The sequence below is a fragment of the Thamnophis sirtalis genome, unplaced genomic scaffold, assembly GCF_051295495.1.
Source record: "Thamnophis sirtalis isolate CommonGarterSnake01/CBP01778 unplaced genomic scaffold, rThaSir2_p1.2 scaffold_8, whole genome shotgun sequence".
In the NCBI taxonomy this organism is placed as follows: domain Eukaryota; kingdom Metazoa; phylum Chordata; class Lepidosauria; order Squamata; family Natricidae; genus Thamnophis; species Thamnophis sirtalis.
In genome coordinates, this window is record NW_028261388.1 from 20,268,501 (window position 1) to 20,290,737 (window position 22,237).

At 41.3% G+C, this 22,237-nt stretch overlaps 1 protein-coding gene across 1 annotated transcript; it reads right to left on the reverse strand.

The window, feature by feature from the left end:
• Window positions 1-6,161: 6,161 nt before the first annotated feature.
• LOC106547222 (gap junction beta-2 protein) lies at window positions 6,162-19,845 on the reverse strand. The gene is made up of 2 exons (XM_014064305.2): window positions 19,661-19,845; window positions 6,162-7,782 (listed from the first exon to the last, which is right to left on the reverse strand). Exon 2 carries the CDS (start codon window positions 7,758-7,760, stop codon window positions 6,969-6,971), a length of 792 nt encoding a protein of 263 aa, XP_013919780.1. The 5' UTR covers window positions 7,761-7,782; window positions 19,661-19,845; the 3' UTR covers window positions 6,162-6,968.
• Between the last annotated feature and the right edge of the window lie 2,392 nt (window positions 19,846-22,237).

A 22,237-nucleotide genomic window follows, 5' to 3' on the forward strand; every position in this document is an offset into this window, starting at 1 on the left:
GCCCATAGCAGTCAGACACACCTGCTATACAGTAACTAACTAATGATGGGATGTAGCATGATCACAAATACAGCTGCTGACTTTATGTAGAGGAAAACAGAGATAACTTTACAAGAGCAGTTATGTAACCATCAGCTTAGGTCGGAAAAATAGGCAGGGCTAAGAAGGAAACTCAGGGTTGCCCCACCTTCTCTTTGGCGTAATAGAAGAAAGACAGAAACTCTATCAGGCTTTCAAGATTCTACTTTATGCCCTACATCAATCATATAGTAGTCCAATGTTTTTATGAAGTCAGTTTCCTGACCTTGACTACCTCAAAAGGAACTATTTGTTGATGAGTTTACAGCAAATATAGACAACTAAAATCAGTACAATCTTGGTTTCGACCAAGATGGATTCTACCAGTGGCAGGGATGTGCAGGCAGGGGAGGCAGGGCCTCACCAGTGTCATGATGAAAAGAAAAGAAAAATTAAAAGAAAAAAGGCTAAGGTAGTTGCTGCCAGAGTCACAGTGGATGACTCTGCTTAGTGCTAACTGCAGGGGTAGGCGAGAGAACTACGTCCCTCCTTTGCATAAGGAATTTTTCGCCTTTTAACCCTTGCTCAGAGTTAAGCAAGGGTTAAAAGGCGAAAAATTCCTTATGCAAAGGAGGCACGTGGTTCTCTCGCCTATTGCTCTGGCAGCAGCAACTCTTGCCTAAGTTGCCTTTTTCTTTTTACATTTTCATCATGACGGACAAGAGGAGACTTGAAATCCTCTGACACAGCTGGAAAAGGTATGTGGGTCCGAGGGAGGGGGCAGGGGGGATGAATTCAAAATTATTTGTAAGTAATTGTAATTTGTTTTATTATAAGTAATTTGTGTGTGTGTGTGTGTGTGTGTGTGTGTGTGTGTGTGTGTGTGTGTGTTTTACCCGCCTCTGCTGGCGCACGGGCTGGCACTTTTTTATTTTTTAAAGCCATGCGTCGGCATGCATTTTAAAGTGCCGGTGGGCTGTATGGCCAGGCCCGGGGCAGCGGCATGCACTTTAAAGTGCCAGCATGCCTCCCAGCCATAAAACAGGACATGTTTCACTCTATGGCGGGGTGAGGCGGCATGCACTTTAAAGTGCCGACGGGCTGTATGGCCGGGCCCGGGGCGGTGGCATGCACTTTAAAGTACCAGCACGCCTCCCGGCCATAAAGCAGGACATGTTTCGCTCTATGGCTGGAAGGCACGCCGGCACTTTAAAGTGCATGCCGCGTCATAGAGCAAAACATGTCCTGCTTTATGGCCAGGAGGCATGCTGGCACTTTAAAGTGCATGCCGCCGCCCCGGGCCCGGCCATACAGCCCGCTGTATGGCCGGGGCGGCGGCATGCACTTTAAAGTGCCGGCGTGCCTTCCAGCCATAAAGCAGGTCCTGCTGTATGGACGGGACGGCAGCATGCACTTTAAAGTTCTGCGCGCTGAGCTGGGTGAGTCCCGGAAGACGGGCAGGAGATGGCGCAGGCGTCCAGAGCCCCTTCTGTCACCATCCCTGAGGAGCCATCGCCGCTGCCTCACCGCACGTCACGGACCAGTGGCATGCAAAGGTGAAGGCAGTGGGAACAGTCATCTGTGGATGCAGGCAATAAGTGAGTGTGTTGTCTAAAGAGGCTCCAAGTATCAAATAGCCTAACTTTGCCACGAGATCCCAGCTAAAGAACTCATTCACTTCCAACATCTTTGCTGAACTTTTGATATCAATTTCGTTTCACAATGTCATTTGAATATTTAGTCATAAGGAATATTGTTCATGTTCGAGAGCCCTTAATTTCCTTCCTGCTACAATAAGACACAATGGGCAACCCTCTGCTGCCCATTTTGATATCCAATGATAGAAGAAGCTATATTTAAATGCTACTGAGAAATCTCAGAGGCTTTTAGCTATAAGATGTTTTGGTAGCTTTGTTTCAACTTGGTTATTATACTGCTTGTTTGAACAAGGCTGTTTTTAGAATTAACTGTCAACTCATCTTATGTACTACAGGTTGTTAAGTGATGTACAAGAGCAGAGGTGGGTTGCTCCAGGTTCGGCCGAACCGGTAGTGGAATTCAGGCCTGGGTCGCAGAACTGGCAGAGACCCAGGCCTGCCATGCCCTCGAACTGGTTCCCTTGCTGCTGCTGGGCTGCTGCCATTTTATTTTTTAGTGACTGCGCATGCACAGTTCACTTTAAATTGTTCTGCGAATGCACGCACACGGGTTGTGAACAGGTAGTAAAACTGGCAGCAACCCACCCCTTTACAAGAGGCATTTTTTCATGTTTATCTCAAATGCTATTTTTAAATTTGGGGATCGGAAGAAAAGTAATAAGGGAATATCTGCTACTATATAATACAGGATAACTCTTTGTACTAACAAATACTGCTGACTTCATCGGGACCTGTTTTTAAATAAACTTGAAATTGATTTTTACCTTTTTACTTACCGTTTAATTTCAAGTAATACAGGAAAACATTCTAAATTTGCTCCTTCAGTTTCTGACTCTATACTTATTTCATAACGAAGAGGGAAATGTTACATTTATTTAAAAAACTAAGTTTGCATACTAATTTGTATAAGAATTTCGATAAACTCTAAATTAGAACAATTCATTACATAGGCATCTGTTACAAACCACAAGGAGGAAAAAAAAATGACAAAGCCCGCATTGCAATGTTGGACACAAATATGTAAGTAATGGGGCTGTGTTGTGATGTCATGATGCATCTTTCATCACTTAATCCTTTTGCCCTCCCAGGAGATGCCTGTAGCCAATGCATATCTCATTATTATGTACACGGACTGGCATTTTCTGTTCAAATTTTACGACTACATCCTACTGAGAGTTGCTAGGCACAGCATTTGACACTGGGATTTCTGCTTGCATAGCTATAGTCCTTTTATAGAAAAGAATGCTTTTGAGCAGGGGTGTCAAACTCGTGTCGTCACGGGGGCATCACGTGACGTATCACGGCTTTTCCCCCCTTCGCTAAAACAGGCATGGACATGGCCAGTGTGTGACGCATTCAGCCTGCGGGATGCGAGTTTGACATCCCTGCTTTGGAGACCAATATTTAGTGGCAGATTAAAATAGGGAGCCCATCTTATTGATGCTAGGCATTCATATAATACAACAGATAAGAAAAATGAATTGCTTGTATTGCCTGATAAATATTTCAGATGTGGAGAGCAAACAGTAAGTAGGACTGAAAAATCTTCAGTGTCTTGTTCAGGGGTGTCAAACTCAAGGCCAGGGGTCTGGATCTGGCCCACGGGGCCATCCTGGAAACAGCAGACGACTGGCCTGCGGTGCCTCTGCCATCGAAAATGGAGCTCGGGAGGGCCGCATGAGCCCTGTTTTTGCTGGCAGAGCACTCAGGTCACCACATGAGTGATGTCGAGCTGGCCATGCCCAGCCCTGTCACCCCCACTCTAGCTCCCCAAGGTCAAAGATAACCCTACTTTTTGGATTAGCTCAAGCACCTACACTTGCATCTTACTTTCAGCTGTGTTCAGCAAAATTTATCCCCAAAAGCCAAAACAGCAAGATGCTAGTCATAATTGCTGGTCATAATTGATCTAAGCCTCACCCTTTTGTGCATCTATGCAACGTATGCTTAAAATCTATGTTTAAATAGCCACTCTCTTTTCTTAACAAAGCTCTCACTCTCTCAAGAAAAACAAAAACAAAAACCTGCCTAAAGCATCCAAACCTGGAATGTGTATTCTGCTTCCCTGTTTTTATGTTTTTGGGTGAGTTACTCCTCCCACATTACTTCATCCAGCTGTCAGGTCAGGAGTGTATTTATTCTCAGAGATTACAGCTGAGATGTTCCACCTCCATTTCAGCTTGATTTCCAGGTATGTTACCACCAGAGGTGGGTTTCAAATCTCGGCGCTACTGGTTCGCTTGTGCTCACGTGTGCGCAGAAGCGTCTGGGCGGGTGGGTGGAGCCTCCCGCCACCACCACTATTGGCCGATCCGGGCGAAACCGGGAGCAACCCACCTCTGGTTACCACCACCAATGCTCACTATTGTGTGCTTTTTAAAGTGAGACGACAAGTTAACCTAGAAGTCAATTGGCAGACAGTGCAATGACTGAAGCATGGATGTTATGAGGTTAAACCTGCTAATCAAGGTAGCAGATGGGCCTCTGCAGTTTGGATCAATTGAAGTATCCAAATTGTCTTCAAAGGCAGTCTCATTGCTATGCAGTGACAAAGGCATGAGTCATTGTAATCAAAGTTTCCTAGCCCAATAAGTCTACAATTGATGCACCAGTTGGTGTCGGGCAAAGCCCTCCTGGCCACAGTTTCTGTTTGCTTCTAAGAGCCATGATGGCAAAAAAGGTCCTCCAGACTGCAAATCTGACCATTAAATAGAATTAGGATCTCATGAATAGTATCAATTGGAGGTAATATATAACCAGATATAATGCTAGTTACAGAAATCTCATCTTTCTGGAATTGAATCTGAAATCCTTAGCCCATGCAAATCATCAGGCATGAAGTAGGGATCTCCAGATCAGGAGCCTATAAGATTAAACATTGAGAGGTGCAATAAAACCTTTAGAGTGATGGGACAGGCTAAACAAACAAGCCAACAAATGAAGTCCAACCAACATGTTCTGAATCGATATTTCCAAATTCAGAAGTAATTTCCTTCTGCTTCAGGATGTTACTTCTGATGGTTCTATAGTAGATGGGCTACAGGCATAGGCAATTTTCAAAAAATGAAATCTAATCAGAAATCAGGGTAAATGTATAGATAGCTCCGTTGATTATTTGCAGAAGATGACTGAGAATTTTTAAATTTAAATTTGTTAACAATAGCAGCAAGTACGTGCCCTGCTTTCAATACACATTAGAATTAAGCTATGAAACAAAAGTTTTATGAAAAAGCTGCAAATGTGAGAAAAACATATCAATTTCACTTTTTCCTACTGAAAACAGATTTCTAGTTACGCATGTGGTCAGAGACATCTAAATCTGATGCCAAGTACGTGTGGAATTACTTTTAAACAAATATCCATAGGATTGTGTCTGATACTTTCCCCCAGCTGTTATTACCAACTTGGTGTTACTAGTACAGTAAATGGATATTAGAATTAAGGGAACAAATACAAGTATTGAAGCCAGAAATTTTTTAGCAGGCTTATGTACATAAAACTCAACTTAAAGCAACCTGTTCTTGTTTCAATTAAATTTCTTTCCTAAGAGCCAGAAACTCATTGCATTAATCAGACATATTCTGTTTAATAGCGGGGGGGGGGGAGGTTGTTCACAATCATTGGGAGACACAGATTGCCTTAGAACAGGGCTGTCAAACTGTGGACCGGATGCGTCACACCCACACTCGGGTTTAGCAAAAGGGGGGGGAGTCCCGATATGTCACGTGATGCCGCCATGACAAATTGAGTTTGACACCCGTTTTACAATTTTGGTCAAATGTGCAATTTTGGTTTGCTGTATTAATGTTGTTTATCAAGCTAACTGATATGGAAGAAAAATCACTATACTTTCTTTTGGTATTTCTGGTAGAATTGAATAAGTATAATCTGCCTCTTTATCTTTTCCTTGATGCTTTATAATTAGAATAGCCTGAGTTGTGTCGAAAGCATTAATCTCTCTGACCATGGTTGCTGAAAAGTAAATTTATATTTTCCTACCTTCCTATATTCATTAAAATCCCAGCCACCAATTGATGTGATAGAACTCTACTCAGTTTGCATCTTCCTCTTCTTCCTGTCTACTCTGACCATTAGTGTTCCAAATAATAGCTGTAGTCCTTCTTGTATCTCAATAGCTACTTCCTTCCGATTCTTTTTGTAGTAAAATAAATATCTTCCAAAGTCTATGGCTTAGCTTGCAGTTCAGTTCTTTCTTGGAATGTGAGTGTTGCATAAGCTAATGGAGACGGAAAATTAAATCTTGAGTAGAATTTAACTCTCAATGTAACTCCAGACTTAAGTATTAAACTATGTGAAAAGTTGAGTAGAAATTCTATTGTAAAGATCATGCAATTAAATATCAGAATCTAGCCCACTAAAACTTGACTAAATCTTACTCCAATTTTCTGCCCTTTGTATGAAACATAGTGTGGTTTGTTTTTTTAAGGTCTCAACCTTTTTTGAAAATAAAAAAATGTAAACATATTTACAGGAAGTAAAAAACATTTTTCTTTTATTTAGCTGACAGACATATTCTTCACATTATTTCCAACCAGCTACCACTGCCTTTCATACTTTTATCACTTCCATTTATGGTTTAATAATAATATTTTAAAAATAATATAAAATAACGGATATGCTCTCTAGTTGATGAAACACTATATCGGTATCTTCTTTAAAATTATAATTAATGCATTACAAAACAAAGAGATTTCATAACTGGCATTAGACAGAATATGCATAGAATTATTTATTGTTTGTGGTTTAAAATATTTACTTTTCCATCATATTACAGTGAATACGTTAGCATTGTTCATTTATGAAAATAAAAATAAAAAAGAGACATTAATTAATCATATGTCTTGACATCAAGAAATTTGGAATATCAGCCCTTAGAAAAATATGTTAATTTAATTTAGTTGAAAAAGTAGAACAATTACCATAGCGGTAAAGGGTCTTTTAATACTAAGAGTATTTAATCAGTAAGGCAGTTAATTCCATCTCTTTAGTTTAAAGATTAATTTCAATATGAAGGCACTAATTAGCATTGTTTCTTTAACAAATCAGAATAGATTTGGTAAAGTTATGCATAAAGTAAATCACATCATCTTAAAATCTTCAACATTCTTATGTCACTATTGACCTTAAAAACATGTCTAGCGTGTAGACATATACGTAGTAATACTCCTCTTGACTTTATTGCTTAATCAAATCTAACCACTTTCACAGCAGCTTTATGAATGTGGTTATTCAGTTACTCTACATCAAATGCATCTTAGGCAGATGGTCACCCTAGTTGTTTGTAAATGGTGTTACTGTATTCTGGCAGCTATCTGATATAAGCTCATTCATTTCATTTTGCTTGCTTTCTTCTTTGTTCCCCTGGATGGCATGATTTTTGGGAATTTTTCCTCTACGAGACCTTCTAACACAGAACTTCAGCAACAAATACGAGAATTCTGCTACATTTAGTAGAATGCAAATGCCAGACACTGAAATCATAAAAATGGTGAATATTGTCTTTTCAGTGGGTCGGGAAACAAAACAGTCCACTATATTGGGACATGGCCAAACACTACATTTCAGTAGGCGAGGCATGTGATACCCCTCGTACATATAGTAAAACACATACATGAAAGAAGCTTCAAATATCAGCCTGAATAAGATGCTGGCAGTGTATGTCCACCACAAAGGACCCTCAATGTGGAACCTCTGTCTCTTTATTTCTTCTAGGTCCTTGAATTCACAGTTTTTATCTCCTCTTTGGAACTTCTTTTTCTTTTCATGCCTTCTATATGCCACGTGCATGGCCACCAAAAGTGCAGGAGTAGAAACAAAAATGAGCTGGAGGGCCCAGAGTCTGATGTGAGAAACTGGGAAAAAATAATCGTAGCAGACGTTTTTGCATCCTGGTTGCAACGTATTGCAGACAAAGTCATCTTGCTCATCGCCCCAAACTTCCTCTGCAGCAACTACGAGGATCATAATACGGAAGATGAAGAGAACAGTCAGCCATATCTTCCCGATGCTGGTGGAATGTTTGTTGACTCCTCCTAAAACAGACTGCAGGGTTCCCCAGTCCATGTTATTGTCTGAGCTTTGGGTCCTGTTAAGACAAAAAGATGCTTTTAAAAATTATATCATAGTTTTGTAAAGCTTCTTCTAGATTAGCATGAATAGTTCATTCAAATAAATTTGGGTGAGATGTTATAGCAATAGCACTTAGACTTATATACAGCTTCACAGTGCTTTACAGCCCTCTCTAAGAGGTTTACAGAGTCAGCATATTGCCTCCAGCAATCTGGGTCCTCATTTTACCCACCTCGGAAGGATGGAAGGCTGAGTCAACCTTGAGCTGGTGAGAATTGAACTGCCAAACTGCTGGCAGCCGGTGATCAGCAGAAGTAGCCTGCAGTATTGCATTCTAATCACTGCGCCACCACGGCTCATATATAAGCAATTAAAATGTTTTTTTTTAAACATCCATATCTTAAATAGTTTATTTTCGAATGTCATTTCAACAGGGATAGCAAAAATATTGTAGCAAGCTAAAATGCAATTATCCTTTTCTGACTTAAAGGTAAAGGTTCCCCTCGCACATACATGCTGGTCATTCCCAACTCTAGAGGGCGGTGCTCATCTCCGTTTCAAAGCTGAAGAGCCAGTGTTGTCTGAAGACATCTCTGTGGTCATGTGGCCAGCATGACTAAATGTCAAAGGTGCACAGAATGCTGTTACCTTCCCACCAAAGGTGGTTCCTATTCTTCTACTTGCATTTTTTTACGTGTTTTCGAATTGCTAGGTTGGCAGAAGCTGGGACAAGTAACGGGAGCTTACGCGGCACTAGGGATTTGAACCACTGAACTGCCGACCTTTCAGATCGACAAGCTGAGTGTCTTAGCCACTGAGCCACTTTTTTTCTGACTTAATGATACCAAAATAAGCCCAACAGCACTTAGACTAATTCTATAAATAGTGACCAAAGATTTAGATTTGCATATTTGTATATTTATTTATAAAACATATATGACCTGCTATCTCATAAAACGATTCTAGCTAGCTCCGTAAAAATGGTTAAAACAGAAGTAAACTTCTCCCCGTCCCCAAATCAAACAATGGTCCATTGCAGTGGCCCAGAGTCACTTTGCAGAGTGAGATGAACGGCATATAAATTTAATAAATACATAAATAAATCTCAACCATCATCCTAAGCCAATGCTTAGGGGGGAAGCATTTAGCCTCCGGAAGGCTAAAAACAACCTAAGTGTCAAACTGGCGGCCGGGGTGCCAGGCCACACCCACCCACGGCTCCGAAAAAGCCAAAAATCGTCATGATATGTCACATGACGCAATCAGGTTTGACACCTGTGACTTAGGTGAACCAGGGGACACCGAAAACTATGGTGCTGTTGCATTCTCATTCAGTTTGCAACTTACGGATGACGTTTAAGGAAGTGCATATGGAGGGCATTGCTATAATGCAAATTGGGGGGGGGGTGATTAAAGCATGAATATCAGTGAGCACTCATCTCACATTTTTGCTTCTATTTAATTTGTACACAACCATTTTTGTTTTATATTTCATAAAGTTACAATATAGTTGTAATATTCGGGGTGCATTTAACTTTAGTCCTTGTAACGTGTCATTCATAGAATTTTCATAATCCTGACTCAGTTTATGAATGTTGAGCAGGAAACAAGCTTAGCCACTTGCAAGTGAATCTGTGTGTCACACCCATTGATTACCCAGGCACCAAAGTATTCTATGCTGACCGAAGATAATGTGGCATTGTTACTTATAGAGTTAGAGAGATATCTAATATTTAGATTTGGCTACCCAACTGCTGTTATTTAAAGGATGGATGAAATGAAAAGTTTTGAAAAGAATCCAGGGCTGTTTCTGGGTCCCCCCCCCCTTAAAAAGAATGTGGTAAATCTACAAAATAAACCTGAATTAATTCTTTAACATAACATTAAAAATACATGATCTCATGTATTGGTAACAATGGAACATTTTTTTAACAAACCGTGAAAGTTCAGTTTAGAGTTCTTAAAGCCACTTTATTTTTCACATATTGTTTTAAGTCTATGCTAAGGACTGAAGGGTGTTTTTTTCTCAGTGCAGGTAGTCCTCACTAAGCAACCTTTTATTCAGTGACTGTTCAAAGTAACAATGCCGCTGAACGAGGACAGCTATATCTGGTCCTTAAAGTTGTAGGTGTTATTGCATCCCTGAGGTCATGTGATTGCCATTTGCAACCTTCACTGCCAGCTTCCAACACCAGCATGGTGACCTAGTGGTGAAGATGCTCAGCTCCATTCAGTTGCCTTGACTTTACCCCAAATTAAGGGATTACAGGGTTGTAAAAATAAAAAAATAAAAATCTGCCAGCTTCCAACAACCAAACTCAGTGGAGAAGCTGTTGGGAACTGCAATCACATAACATTGCACTTAATGACCATGCATGGTTTGTTTAATGACAGCAACTGGAACTACTGTTGTAACTTGGTGCAATCATATGATTTTTTTTGTTTTATGATAAGGCTTAGCAATAGAGTTACCAGTCCCAATTACTGAGAACTACCCGTAAATGCCAATGTGAGGAGAAAGATGCTAGGTAAGCTATAAATTACTCAGTGTACCTCCACTGCATTTGCCAAATTTCTGCATTCCTTTTGGATATTTTTCCAAAAGAAAAGAATTTCCCAAAGAATATGTACTGTAACATCCTTAAAAATAAACAGACAGGAATATTGATTCTTAGCATGACAAAAGGCATTTGGAAAATAGTACTTATGAATTTTTCTTAGAGTCAAAAATTGGCATGTCTCTGATTCAGTCTATATGCTCAGTGAGCATTAAATAAAGGCCATATGAATCTAACAAAAATATTCACTGAGTGTCAGTTTGAGATAGATTTTGATTTAACTAGAAGTACTTTAAAACACGAACAATTTTGTCTGTCTCTCCTTGTTTCCCAATAATCCTTAAGAAACATTAGATTCTTGGAGTAATTATTAACTGAGCAGGAGAAAATTAGTATTTCACTTTTCTGATTATATTGCAACAAAATGTAAAATAGATAATCTTTGTCACACTTTACTACAGATTAAGAAGAAATTATGTAAAGATATGTGACACACTAGAGAAGCTACTCATACTTCCTTAGAATACTACTCAGGCTTCCTTAGAATGTACTAGGTGACATCTGTTCTCCTGAAAATTATTGGTTTTCACTTAATAATAAGCCCCATAAAGCTAGTTCAGCTTTAATGAAAATCCAAATAGGATGACCATACTTTCAGAAAATTGCTGTTTGGATAGTGATCTTTATAAAGCCTTCTTTATAAATGACAATAGTATGTAACCCATGTTTTGATGGAGTGATCTCAGGTAATCATAATGGTTTGAAGAGCGAAATCTCATATAAAAAGTCTAATGATATAAGTGTGATCTACCCAGTGGTGGGATATGACTGCTACGCCCCGGTACGGACGTACCGGTACCTGCTGGGAGCACCAGGTACCGTTCCGGTACGGTGCTCTAGAGGGCCCACCCACCTGCCTGCACTCCTCACATATATTTGAGCTGTTCAGGGCTTCCGTCCACGGAACATACGGCCCCTGCGCGACGTTCCACCGAGCAGCTGGAGCGTTGTGGAGGCATCGCAGAGCGTCACGGGCGGTAAGTATGCATGTGTGCACTGCGCGTGTGCTTCACGTGTTCATGTGGTGGACACCCCGCCCTGTTGCACTGTACCAGTTGCAATGGGATCTGGAACCCACCACTGGATCTACCTATGACTATATACTGATGTTTCAGTGCGCAAGAAAGTTTCCCAAGCCTTTCCAAAATACTATATATCTGAGTAGCATAAACTCCACAGTTCTACAAAGTCATATGTCACAAGATATACAATGCGATATGCAAGCCATGTCTATGACCATATAATTTAATAAAACAAAATCACATTTTATTTTCATTTTCACTATAAATTACATATTGTTTTTAAATATCTGCCAATGTATATGCAGTAATAACTGTATACAGATTTAATTTGCTTAAGGAACACTTCGACTTGGCTGCTGGCTTCAAATCAAGAGTTTAGTGTCTTCTATGTGCAGAAAGTGGTAGAGACACTGCATGAAGTAATGCTGGACTTCAGACTACTTTACAGGCATTGAATTACAAAGTTAATTTCTGATTTGCAAACATGTAACCTTATTTTGATTGCCTGGCATGGAAAATCTGTAGTACCTGTCCTTTGTTAGTTATGGAAGTCCAAAGTCAACTTGACTTAAAGATCCAGCTCATGACTTTAGTAGAAAGAAGGACTAGGGGAGACATGATAGCAGTGTTCCAATATCTCAGGGGTTGCCCCAAAGAAGAGGGAGTCAAACTATTATCCAGGGCACCTGAGGGTAGAACAAGAAGTAATGGGTGGAAACTAATCAAGGAGAGAAGCAACTTAGAACTGAGGAGAAATTTCCTGACAGTTAGAACAATTAATCAGTGGAACAGCTTGCCTCCAGAGGTTGTGAATGCCCCAACACTAGAAGTCTTTAAGAAGATGTTGGATAGCCACTTGTCTGAAACAGTATAAGGTTTCCTGCCTAGGCAGGGGGTTGGACTAGAAGACCTCCAAGGTCCCTTCCAACTCTGCTATTGAATTGTATTGACTGTGGTAGATTTGTTGGTGAAAGACTGAAGCAACCAAACCCACCCCCACAAATCCAAAAATTTTAATTAAATAATTTTAGAATTTTCACCCATGTATCTGTCACTCATTTCATACACTGACTGATAAAAGATTTTATTTTGTTCTCTTTAATGTGTATGCAGAAAAGGAGTAAGAAGAGAAAACCCAGTAAGACAATCAATACTGTTCTGTGTATTAAAGTACACTGCTCAAAAAAATAAAGGGAACACAAAAATAAGACATCCTAGATCTGAATGAATGAACTACTCTTATTAAATACTTTGTTCATTACATAGTTGAATGTGCTGACAACAAAATCACACAAAAATTATCATTGGAAATCAAATTTAGCAACCCATGGAGGTCTGGATTTGGAGTTAAACTCAAAATTAAAGTGGAAAAAAACACTACAGACTGATCCAACTTTGATGTAATGTCCTTAAAACAAGGCAAAATGAGGCTCAGTAGTATGTGTGGCTGCCACGGGCCTGTATGACCTCCCTACAATGCCTGGGCAAGCTCCTGATGAGGTGGTGGATGGTCTCCTGAGGGATCTCCTCCCACACCTGGACTAAAGCATCCCCCAACTCCTGGACAGTCTGTGGTGGAATGTGCCGTTGGTTGATGGAGCGAGACATGATGTCCCAGATGTGCTCAATTGGATTCAGGTCTGGGGAACGGGCAGGGCAGCCCATAGCATCAATGCCTTGTCTTGCAGGAACTGCTGACACACTCCAGCCACATGAGGTCTAGCATTGTCTTGCATAAGGAGGAACCCAGGGCCAACCGCACCAGCATACGGTCTCACAAGGGTCTGAGGATCTCATCTCGGTACCTAATGGCAGTCAGACTACCTCTGGCGAGCACATGGAGGGCTGTGCGGCCCCCTAAAGAAATGCCACCCCACACCATTACCAACCCACTGCCAAACCGGTCATGCTGGAGGATGTTGCAGGGAGCAGAACGTTCTCCACGGTGTCTCCAGACCCTGTTACATCTGTCACATGTGCTCAGTGTGAACCTGCTTTCATCTGTGAAGAGCACAGAGCGCCAGTGGCGAATTTGCCAATCTTGGTGTTCTCTGGCAAATGCCAAACGTCCTGCACGGTGTTGGGCTGTAAGCACAACCCCCACCTGTGGACGTCGGGCCCTCATATCACCCTCATGGAGTCTGTTTCTGACCATTTGAGCAGCCACATGCACATTTGTGGCCCGCTGGAGGTCATTTTGCAGGGCTCTGGTAGTGCTCCTCCTTGCACAAATGTAGCGGTCCTGATGCTGGGTTGTTGCCCTCCTATGGCCTCCTCCACTTCTCCTGATGTACTGGTCTGTCTCCTGGTAGCATCTCCATGCTCTGGACACTACGCTGACAGACACAGCACAGCAAACCTTCTTGCCACAGCTCACATTGATGTGCCATCCTGGATGAGCTGCACTACCTGAGCCACTTGTGTGGGTTGTAGACTCCTTATCATGCTACTACTAGAGTGACAGCACTGCCAGCATTCAAAAGTGACCAAACCATCAGCCAGAAAGCATAGGAACTGAGAAGGGGTCTGTGGTCACCACCTGCAGAACCACTCCTTTATTGGGGATGTCTTGCTAACTAACTGCCTATGCTTTCCACCTGTTGTCTATTCCATTTGCAAAACAGCATGTGAAATTGATTGTCAATCAGTGTTGCTACCTAAGTGGAGAGTTTGATTTCACAGAAGTGTGATTGACTTGGAGTTACATGGTGTAAGAGCCGAGGTGGCACAGTGGTTAAATGCAGCATTGCAGGCTACTTCAGCTGACTGCAGTTCAGCAGTTCGGCTGTTCAAATCTCACCGGCTCAAGGTTGACTCAGCCTTCCATCCTTCTGAGGTGGGTAAAATGAGGACCCGGATTGTTGTTGGGGGCAATATGCTGACTCTGTAAACCGCTTAGAGAGGGCTAAAAGCCCTATGAACCGGTATATAAGTCTAACTATTGCTATTGTGTTGTTTAAGTGTTCCCTTTGTTTTTTTGAGCGATGTATAGTATTTATTCTGTTACAGGAAACAATTTTTAAAAAAAAAACTAACAAACACATTTTGCAGCTCATTAAATGAACATTATCTTAACAAACAAGTGCTATTTATCCTGACTAAAGCAATATACTAAGAGACTCAAAAACCAGCAATTGACAATTCATAATATTTTTACCCTGCTTTTTGGCAATAATCACAAATCTAAGCTTAGACTTGGACAGACGAACAACAGACCCCATCACCAGTTCTGGAATGCCTGTTTTGTCAGAAGAAAACGCTGTAGAGAGAAGGTTATTCTTGTGAGGATAGCTGGAAGGAGGGTCCTGGATAAGACATGTTGTGAATGGGTGCTTGGAGAGGGTGAGCTCTTTCCATAGTCCCATGGTCTACAGCCTATTCCTATATTTTCTAGTAAGTGTGTAACTAAACACAGAAGAGCCAGTTTATCTAGTGAGTTCCTGCCTAGAAATTGGGAGTTTATTAGTTCTAGTCTTGCCTTAGGCATTCAGTCATCTGGGTGATTTGGGGTCAGCATCTCTCTCTTTTCAGCCCTAGGAATAAAGGGGGTATTCAGCCAGTTTGGACCAGTTCACCCGAACTGGTAGAGGAAATCATGGGTGGGCTTGCCCACCTGCCCCGGCTCTATGCCGTCCTATTTAGGCACATTTTTGAGACATATGCATGGAAGACACATGTATGCCTCTGCTAAGAGGATCCTTAATGAAGCCTCTTAGCTACACTAGCCTGAAGCAAATCCCTTCTGTTGTTCACACAAAGGAAAACTTGAAAAATGCCATATATACTCTTCTGTATAAACAGTTGTTTTTAGAAGCAGCCAAACGGGAAAATGAGCAATGAATCACTCCTGTACCTCAGTTCTTGGGTGGACTACAAGATTTTGGCGGGAAAAAGTAGAGACTACATCTCTTCAATCCCCACATCATCTTTCCCTCCTTCCTTCCTTCCTTCCTTGCTTTCTGAATCATGGTATCTACATCAGAAAGGATTCAATACATTGTATTGATAATAGTTTATTATACTTGCTAATGTTGATTTTTTTTTAAAAGCCACAACCTATCAAACAGGACATCAAACACTCTGGTCAGCTATTTTATATAACTGATCAATGTCCCATTTGTACAACAATGTTCATATTGGATGATTAGCTGACATGGGTGTTAACTAACTTCAACCGATCTTGCACAAGTGGACAAGGACAATCCCAGGAAATCCTCAAACCTGTCGTTTGCCAGGGGAGTTGAAAAAAATCCCAAAAGGATTTCACATTACTGTAAAGAGAACTAGTCATGTCCCTTAAATTGACAAGAGTGAAGCTTGATACCAAACAATCTTTACTGTACTCGTGTCTTTTGAAACAGAAGGAAAGTACATCCTCAGTGGCGCAGTGGTTAAATGCAGCACTGCAGGCTACTTCAGCTGACTGCAGTTCAGCAGTTCGGCTGTTCAAATCTCACCAGCTCAAGGTTGACTCAGCCTTCCATCCTTCCGAGGTGGGTAAAATGAGGACCCGGATTGTTGTTGGGGGCAATATGCTGACTCTGTAAACCACTTAGAGAGGGCTGAAAGCCCTATGAAGCGGTATATAAGTCTAACTGCTATTGCTATTGCTAACCTATGATCCCAAACTGTTAATGAAGTAGATGGAGACCAACATTAATGGGAAAATTATTGCAGGGGGGAACATCTGTATGTGTAGAGTAACAGTTTTGTTGAGTACTGAATAGAAAAAAATGTGAATTACACAAATTGTTTACTGTATCATATAATATTGGTGATGATGAAAAGTGAAATTCAACAATAACTGGAGATGTAAGTGAATAGTTTCTGAACTATTTTAAAACAATAAAAGTCACCACAGTAAATTTGGTAGGGGGAGAGCTATGCCATTGCATGGTAATCAAAGATCAGGAGTCCGGTAGCTACTAAAAAAGATGTGATGGGCTTCTTCTGATTCATAGCAAACCTGTTTCTCCAAATTAATTGTGGGACAAATTGTATAGGAAAATTAGCAGGCAGCATTCTTCTGCATATCAAAAGAGGCTGCAGGCTATCTCTTCCCACTCAGCATTAGCTGAGCTTGGAGAACAAAATAGAGGAAGACATTTTTAGGAGAGATAGGGTGGACAGGGAAATAAATATTTATTTTATTGATCAATCAAATTGATATGTTTCTCATCTCGTAAATAAATAACTCTAAACAGTTTGCGAGTAAAAGGCTTAAATCATCCTTTCCTTCCCACAGATGCATTTGCAAAAGTTCCCTTATTAGCATTTCCCTGTGCTATTTTCCTGAAGTATAATTAGGCTGTCAGAGATCAATGACAATGGAAAAAGTGTGGTAAAACATTTATTTTAACCGCATTACCGAAGAAAAAATCCAATAGATAAAAAGAAGTGTTTGGTCATCAATCCAAAACCACATTAAAACATCACTTCAGTTAAATCACTGTTTCTGAGAGACAGTTAACACTTTTCTTTCTTAATCAGTAGGAAACCAGATAGTTATCAAGGAAGAATCTATGACTTTACATTGTAAATGCAATAGTGTTTAATCTACAGGCAAGACTTTCATTAAAAAAAAATGGCTGATATGTGTTGCAAATTTATATTTGCCTATCTTGTTTTAATTGTTAGATCATAAAATATCCAGAAAAATCACACATTTTCCCAAATATGTAAGCAACAATAAGTTAAGGATGTTGACATAACTTCTTTGTATCACTTTTAATACTTACATATATTGAATTATATAGAACTCTTCAAAGCTAGAGCTTATTTCCAAATTTCATGAAAATAAGATAAGATAAAAGAAAAGGAAATTATCTATTATATGTATGAAATATTTACAAAAGCCCATTTGTTTTGTTTTATTTATATTTCAATCAACTTTCTAAAGGGGAAAACAGTTATGTGAAGAAATTTATGCTGCAATTACACTTCACTGGTAAACCTTTACCATTGGAGCATTAAGTACTTCCACATATTTTTTCCAAAGAGGGAATGTTATTCCAAAACTAAATTTTGATCCCAATATTCATTTTCAATCACATCTATTATTGTCATATTCTGGTAGCCTTTATCACAGGGAGCTTGTAAATTCACAGGATGATGTACATTCCCTAAATATTTCTTTTAAAAAAAATAATTTTATTGAACTTATTTAAATGTTAAAAAAAACAAAACACAAATTTCCACCCATTACAGCGGTCCCATATCAGTATCATTCATATCATTCATATTTATATAAGCTCCTTTTCTATATTCTCTAGTAATTCTCCCTAAATATTTCAATATTGCAGATAGAAAGCTAGCTTCCCAATTTGATGAAACAGCTTGTGTGTAAGAACGGACTTCCATGGACAGACATTGTTCCAGTGTCATCTGCAAACAGACCTTGAAAGGCTAAGCAGGGTCAGTCTTAATTAATACTTGAATGGGAGACTGCTGGCAAATTCCAAGGCTGTAAGATAAACTGGGAAGATCATCCCAGAAGAAGTCAGTGGCAAACAACCTATGTACTGTTGCCTGCTTACCTACAAAGTCATCAAGACTCAAGATAGGCTACATAGATCAACCACATGTACATGAAGTACAAACAAAGCATTACCACACCATACAAATGGGTGGCAAAGACAAAACGATGAAAACTGGGAGACACTGATTGCAGCATAGACAGAAAAATCATATATAATTATTGGGGAGGGGACGATAGCAAAAAAAGGTAACATAAACCACTCATGGCTAGAACTTGCTTGCTTGCTTTTCCAAGTGATGAAAAATAAATTGCTTTGAAATTTAGTAATTTAGGGTGCAGTTAAATTTGTAAGTGCATTCTTGGAAAGGCCAACAAAAGAACCATTTTGAGGATTAGCCAAATAGTAATTATTTGAATCTTCTCAAAGAACATCTGAAAGAATAATTGATTTTATCAGCTAGGTTGAGTGATCTGTGCAATTTATTATCTTTGTATGTGGCAGAAGAGAACAAAGTACAATACTATAAAGTCTTAATTATGATCAAAACAAGAAAGGAAAATCTGATTTCTCTTCAAAGAAATTAGCTTCTAGCCCTGGATTGTCATTATGGGAGAGATTAGAAAACAAAAGAAAATGCAAGAGATCAATTGGAGAAATAGATTCCACATTGTGAGATCGTTTTTAACCCTGCATTTCCTTGACCTCCTGTGCTGCAAGTCAATAACAAACCAGTCTACTACTTTTAGTAAAGAGAGAAAGCACCTTACCTCAGTGTTTCTTAACCTTGGCAACTTGAAGATGTCTGGATTTCAAGTTACCAAGGTTGAGAAACACTGCCTTACCTTCTTTAACCTGCTTTTTGATACTAGACCAAAATAAATAAATAGCCAAGTAAAGAAACTGTACTAGAATTGAATAGACTATTATTACATAATTATAAAACTGGAAAAGGAAATTTGAAAAATGAAACAAGATTTAGTGGTACCTAAAAGCATTCACGAATGGATCCTCTTTTCATAAATTATTTTTAATATTGCTGTCACAGGACTCTCTGATTGTAGAGAGAGAGAAAAAAAACACTTCCTTAGAATAGTCCAATTGGACAAGAAGATGTTCCTTGACATTCTTTCCAATAGCACATAGACAGGGCCCTCCAAAACTGTTTTAAGGTCACCAAAGTGAATCCTCCCATATGCAAGGGATGAAAGATGGTTGTTTTTCCATCAGCATCTGGGATTTTACCCTCCAGAAATGAGGAAGAGCCCTTTTAGACTGGACCAATTCAACATCCCCTCCTATCACCCGGGGAAAGTCTATATGGAAGACAATCAGGAAGTCTGTGTACTTATCTATTTATTTATTTAATTTACATGCCGCCCGTCACAGTCGGCAGCATCTCTCCAGTCAACAAGGACGATTCCTCGCCCGGAACTCATCTAATCCTCTTTCTTCCAAGCTCCTCTTTCACCTACGCCAAAGACTTGGCGACACTCCGGTCCCTAAAAAGGGAAAGACGCCGCCGTACAGGAGGACGAGTTTGGGTTTTAGAGGGCGCTTCGCAACTCCGCTGGAGAAGGAAGCAGGAGAAAGGAAGGCGGACGAAATTTGAGTCCCCGCACTTTAGGATCGCGCGCAATCCATCGGCAGGCGCGCAAAGCCATCCAGCCCCTTAGAACCATCCATTCACTACACATACGCTCCCACGCCGGTCCCTTATCCTCGCCCGCAGGCGTCGAGCTCCTACAGGGTTCCCCTCCCCTCCGAGGGAAGCTCACCTGTTCGCCTCCCAGGTAAACCGAAATCCCCGAGCGCTCCGCCGAGCCCAGCGCACCAGGTAGGGGCGGCTTGGGGATCCAGGCTATCGGCGGGGAGAGGCTTTCTCAGCTAGCTAGCTATCTGCGCTTCGGACGCGCCGGGATCCTCTCAGCCAAGCAGCCTTTCCTCCGCCGCGATCTGCGAGGTCTTACCTGTTGGAGCGCGGCGGCTTTTTAACCGCGCCCCTTAGCTGCCCGCCTTCTCTTGACGCGCCGTGGGTGGCGGAGGAAAAGCCCGGTTTGTAGAAAGGCGGCGAGGAAAGGAGGGAACGTCGAGAAAGGCAGAGAGGAGAGAAAGGGGCAAGGCGGGGAGAAGGAGCCGCCTGCGCGAACCTGACGCACCTCTCGGCCAGGATACCCGCAGGCACAAGAAGAGAGAGAAGAAAGTCTCCTCTTTTGCCCGACTCAGCCCGAAGAAATGGTTCAGCCTGGTGCCTTCTAGATGTTTTAAAGCAGGGGTCTCCAACCTTGGCAACTTTAAGCCTGGAAGACTTCAACTCCCAGAATTCCCCAGCCAGCTTTGGGGAATTCTGGGAACTGAAGTCCTCCAGGCTTAAAGTTGCCAAAGTTGGAGACCCCTGCTTTAAAGGACCTTCCTCCTCCCCTCTTCTTCCGGAATTCAGTCATAGGTGTGGGGAGTTTGAGCTGCCCCAATATCCACCTTGCGTTGCCCCCTTCCCAAGCTGGGAATATTGCGATTAGGCCCTCCTCCCCATACACACACATAGGAGGAGTTGCAGGCCACAAAAATGAAAAAAATATGGAAGGAAGAGTGTTGTCCAGGTAGTCCTCAACTTATGACCACAACAGAGTCCAATATTTCTGTTGCCTAACCTTGGTTAGGATGTGGTGGCTAAGACCCTGAGCTTGTCGATCGATCAGAAAGGTCGGCGGTTCGAATCCCTAGCACCATGCAGGGCCGGATTTTCCTATAGGCTAATTAGGTTTCAGCCTAGGGCCTCAAGATCAAGAGGGGCCTACATCCAAATTGTTAGCAAAATAAAAATTACACTATTCTAAAAACAGTGAACACTAGAACACTGAACCGAAAATAAGGAGAAATTCTACGCATATGACTAATAAACAAACATAAAAATGTATTGGTTAAGATCGTTCCAGCGCCGCGGCAGTTGGGGAGCCCGCCCACGTTCCCGGCACCGGCGGTCGGGTGAGAGGCGCGGCCGCTCCCAGTAGCCACCCCGTCGACACGGAGCCCACCAGCGGCCAGGCAGGTGAGGGTGAGGGGGCCGAGCCGGGCAGCTGAGTGTAGCAGGGGAGGCAGCTGGCCTCGCTGCCTTTGCCACAGAGCAGAGCCGCCCTCCGTCGGGAGGCCAGCTATATATATTGATATATATTGATATATATCACAGTAATGATGTATTTTATTGTCTCTCATGTAATTTACAAACTTAAAAATGGGAGGTGAAAGGGCCTCATAAGTGGAATAGCCTAGGGCCTCTTTTCATCTAAATCCGGCACTGGCGCCGTGAAATGGAGTGAGCCCCGTAAAACGAAAAATGAAACTTGTCCCAGCTTCTGCCAACTAGCAGTTCGAAAGGACGTAAAAAATGCAAGTGGAAAAATAGGGACCACCTTTGGTGGGAAGGTAAAAGCATTCTGTGTGCCTTTGGCGTTTAGTTTTGCCGGCCAAATGACCACAGAGACGTCTTCAGATAGTGCTGGCTCTTAGGCTTTGAAAAGGAGATGAGCACCACCCCCTAGAGTCGGGAATCTTTACCTTTAACATTGGTTCAGTGAGTTTTGCCCCATGTTACAACCTTTCTTGCTACAGTTGTTAAGTGAATGGTTGCAGTTGTGAAGTTAGTAACATGGTTTTCTTAAATGAATCTGGTTCCCCATTAACTTTGCTTTGTCAGAAGGTCACAAAAAGGGATCGCGTGACAATGCAACAGTCATAAATGTGAGTCGGTTACTGAGCATCTGAATGTGGATCACATGACTGTGGGGATGCCGCAACGATTATAAGTGTGCAAAATGGTCATGGGTCACTTTTTCAGTGCTGTTGTAACTTTGAACGGTCACTAAATGAACTGGTTTAAGTCGAGAACTGCCTGTAGTTCTGCCTTAATTTCTCAGCAGAATGAAAGCCTTCAAGATCCTTGTGCAAAAGAATAAAGGAAGAAGCAGTTGAGATTGGGGGAATCAAAGTCTAGCATGTACATTCCTTGATTTACAACTACAATTGGTATCACAATTTCTGTTGCAAAGCCAGGCAATTCTTAAGTGGGTTACCCCCGATTTTACCACTTTTTTGCCAGAGTTTGTTAAGCAAATCACCGCAGTTGTTAAGTGAATCACAGAGTCATTAAGTAAATCTGTCTCCCCCTATTGACTTTGCTTGTCAGAAACTGGCTGAGAAGATTTCAAATAATGTTCACATGACCCTGGGATCCTGCAACCATCATTTATAATATTGGTTGCCAAGCACCTAAATTTCAATCACATGACAATGGGCATGCTGCCATGCTTGAAAATAGGAGGACAGGTCATAAATATATATTTTTATCCAGTGGTGGT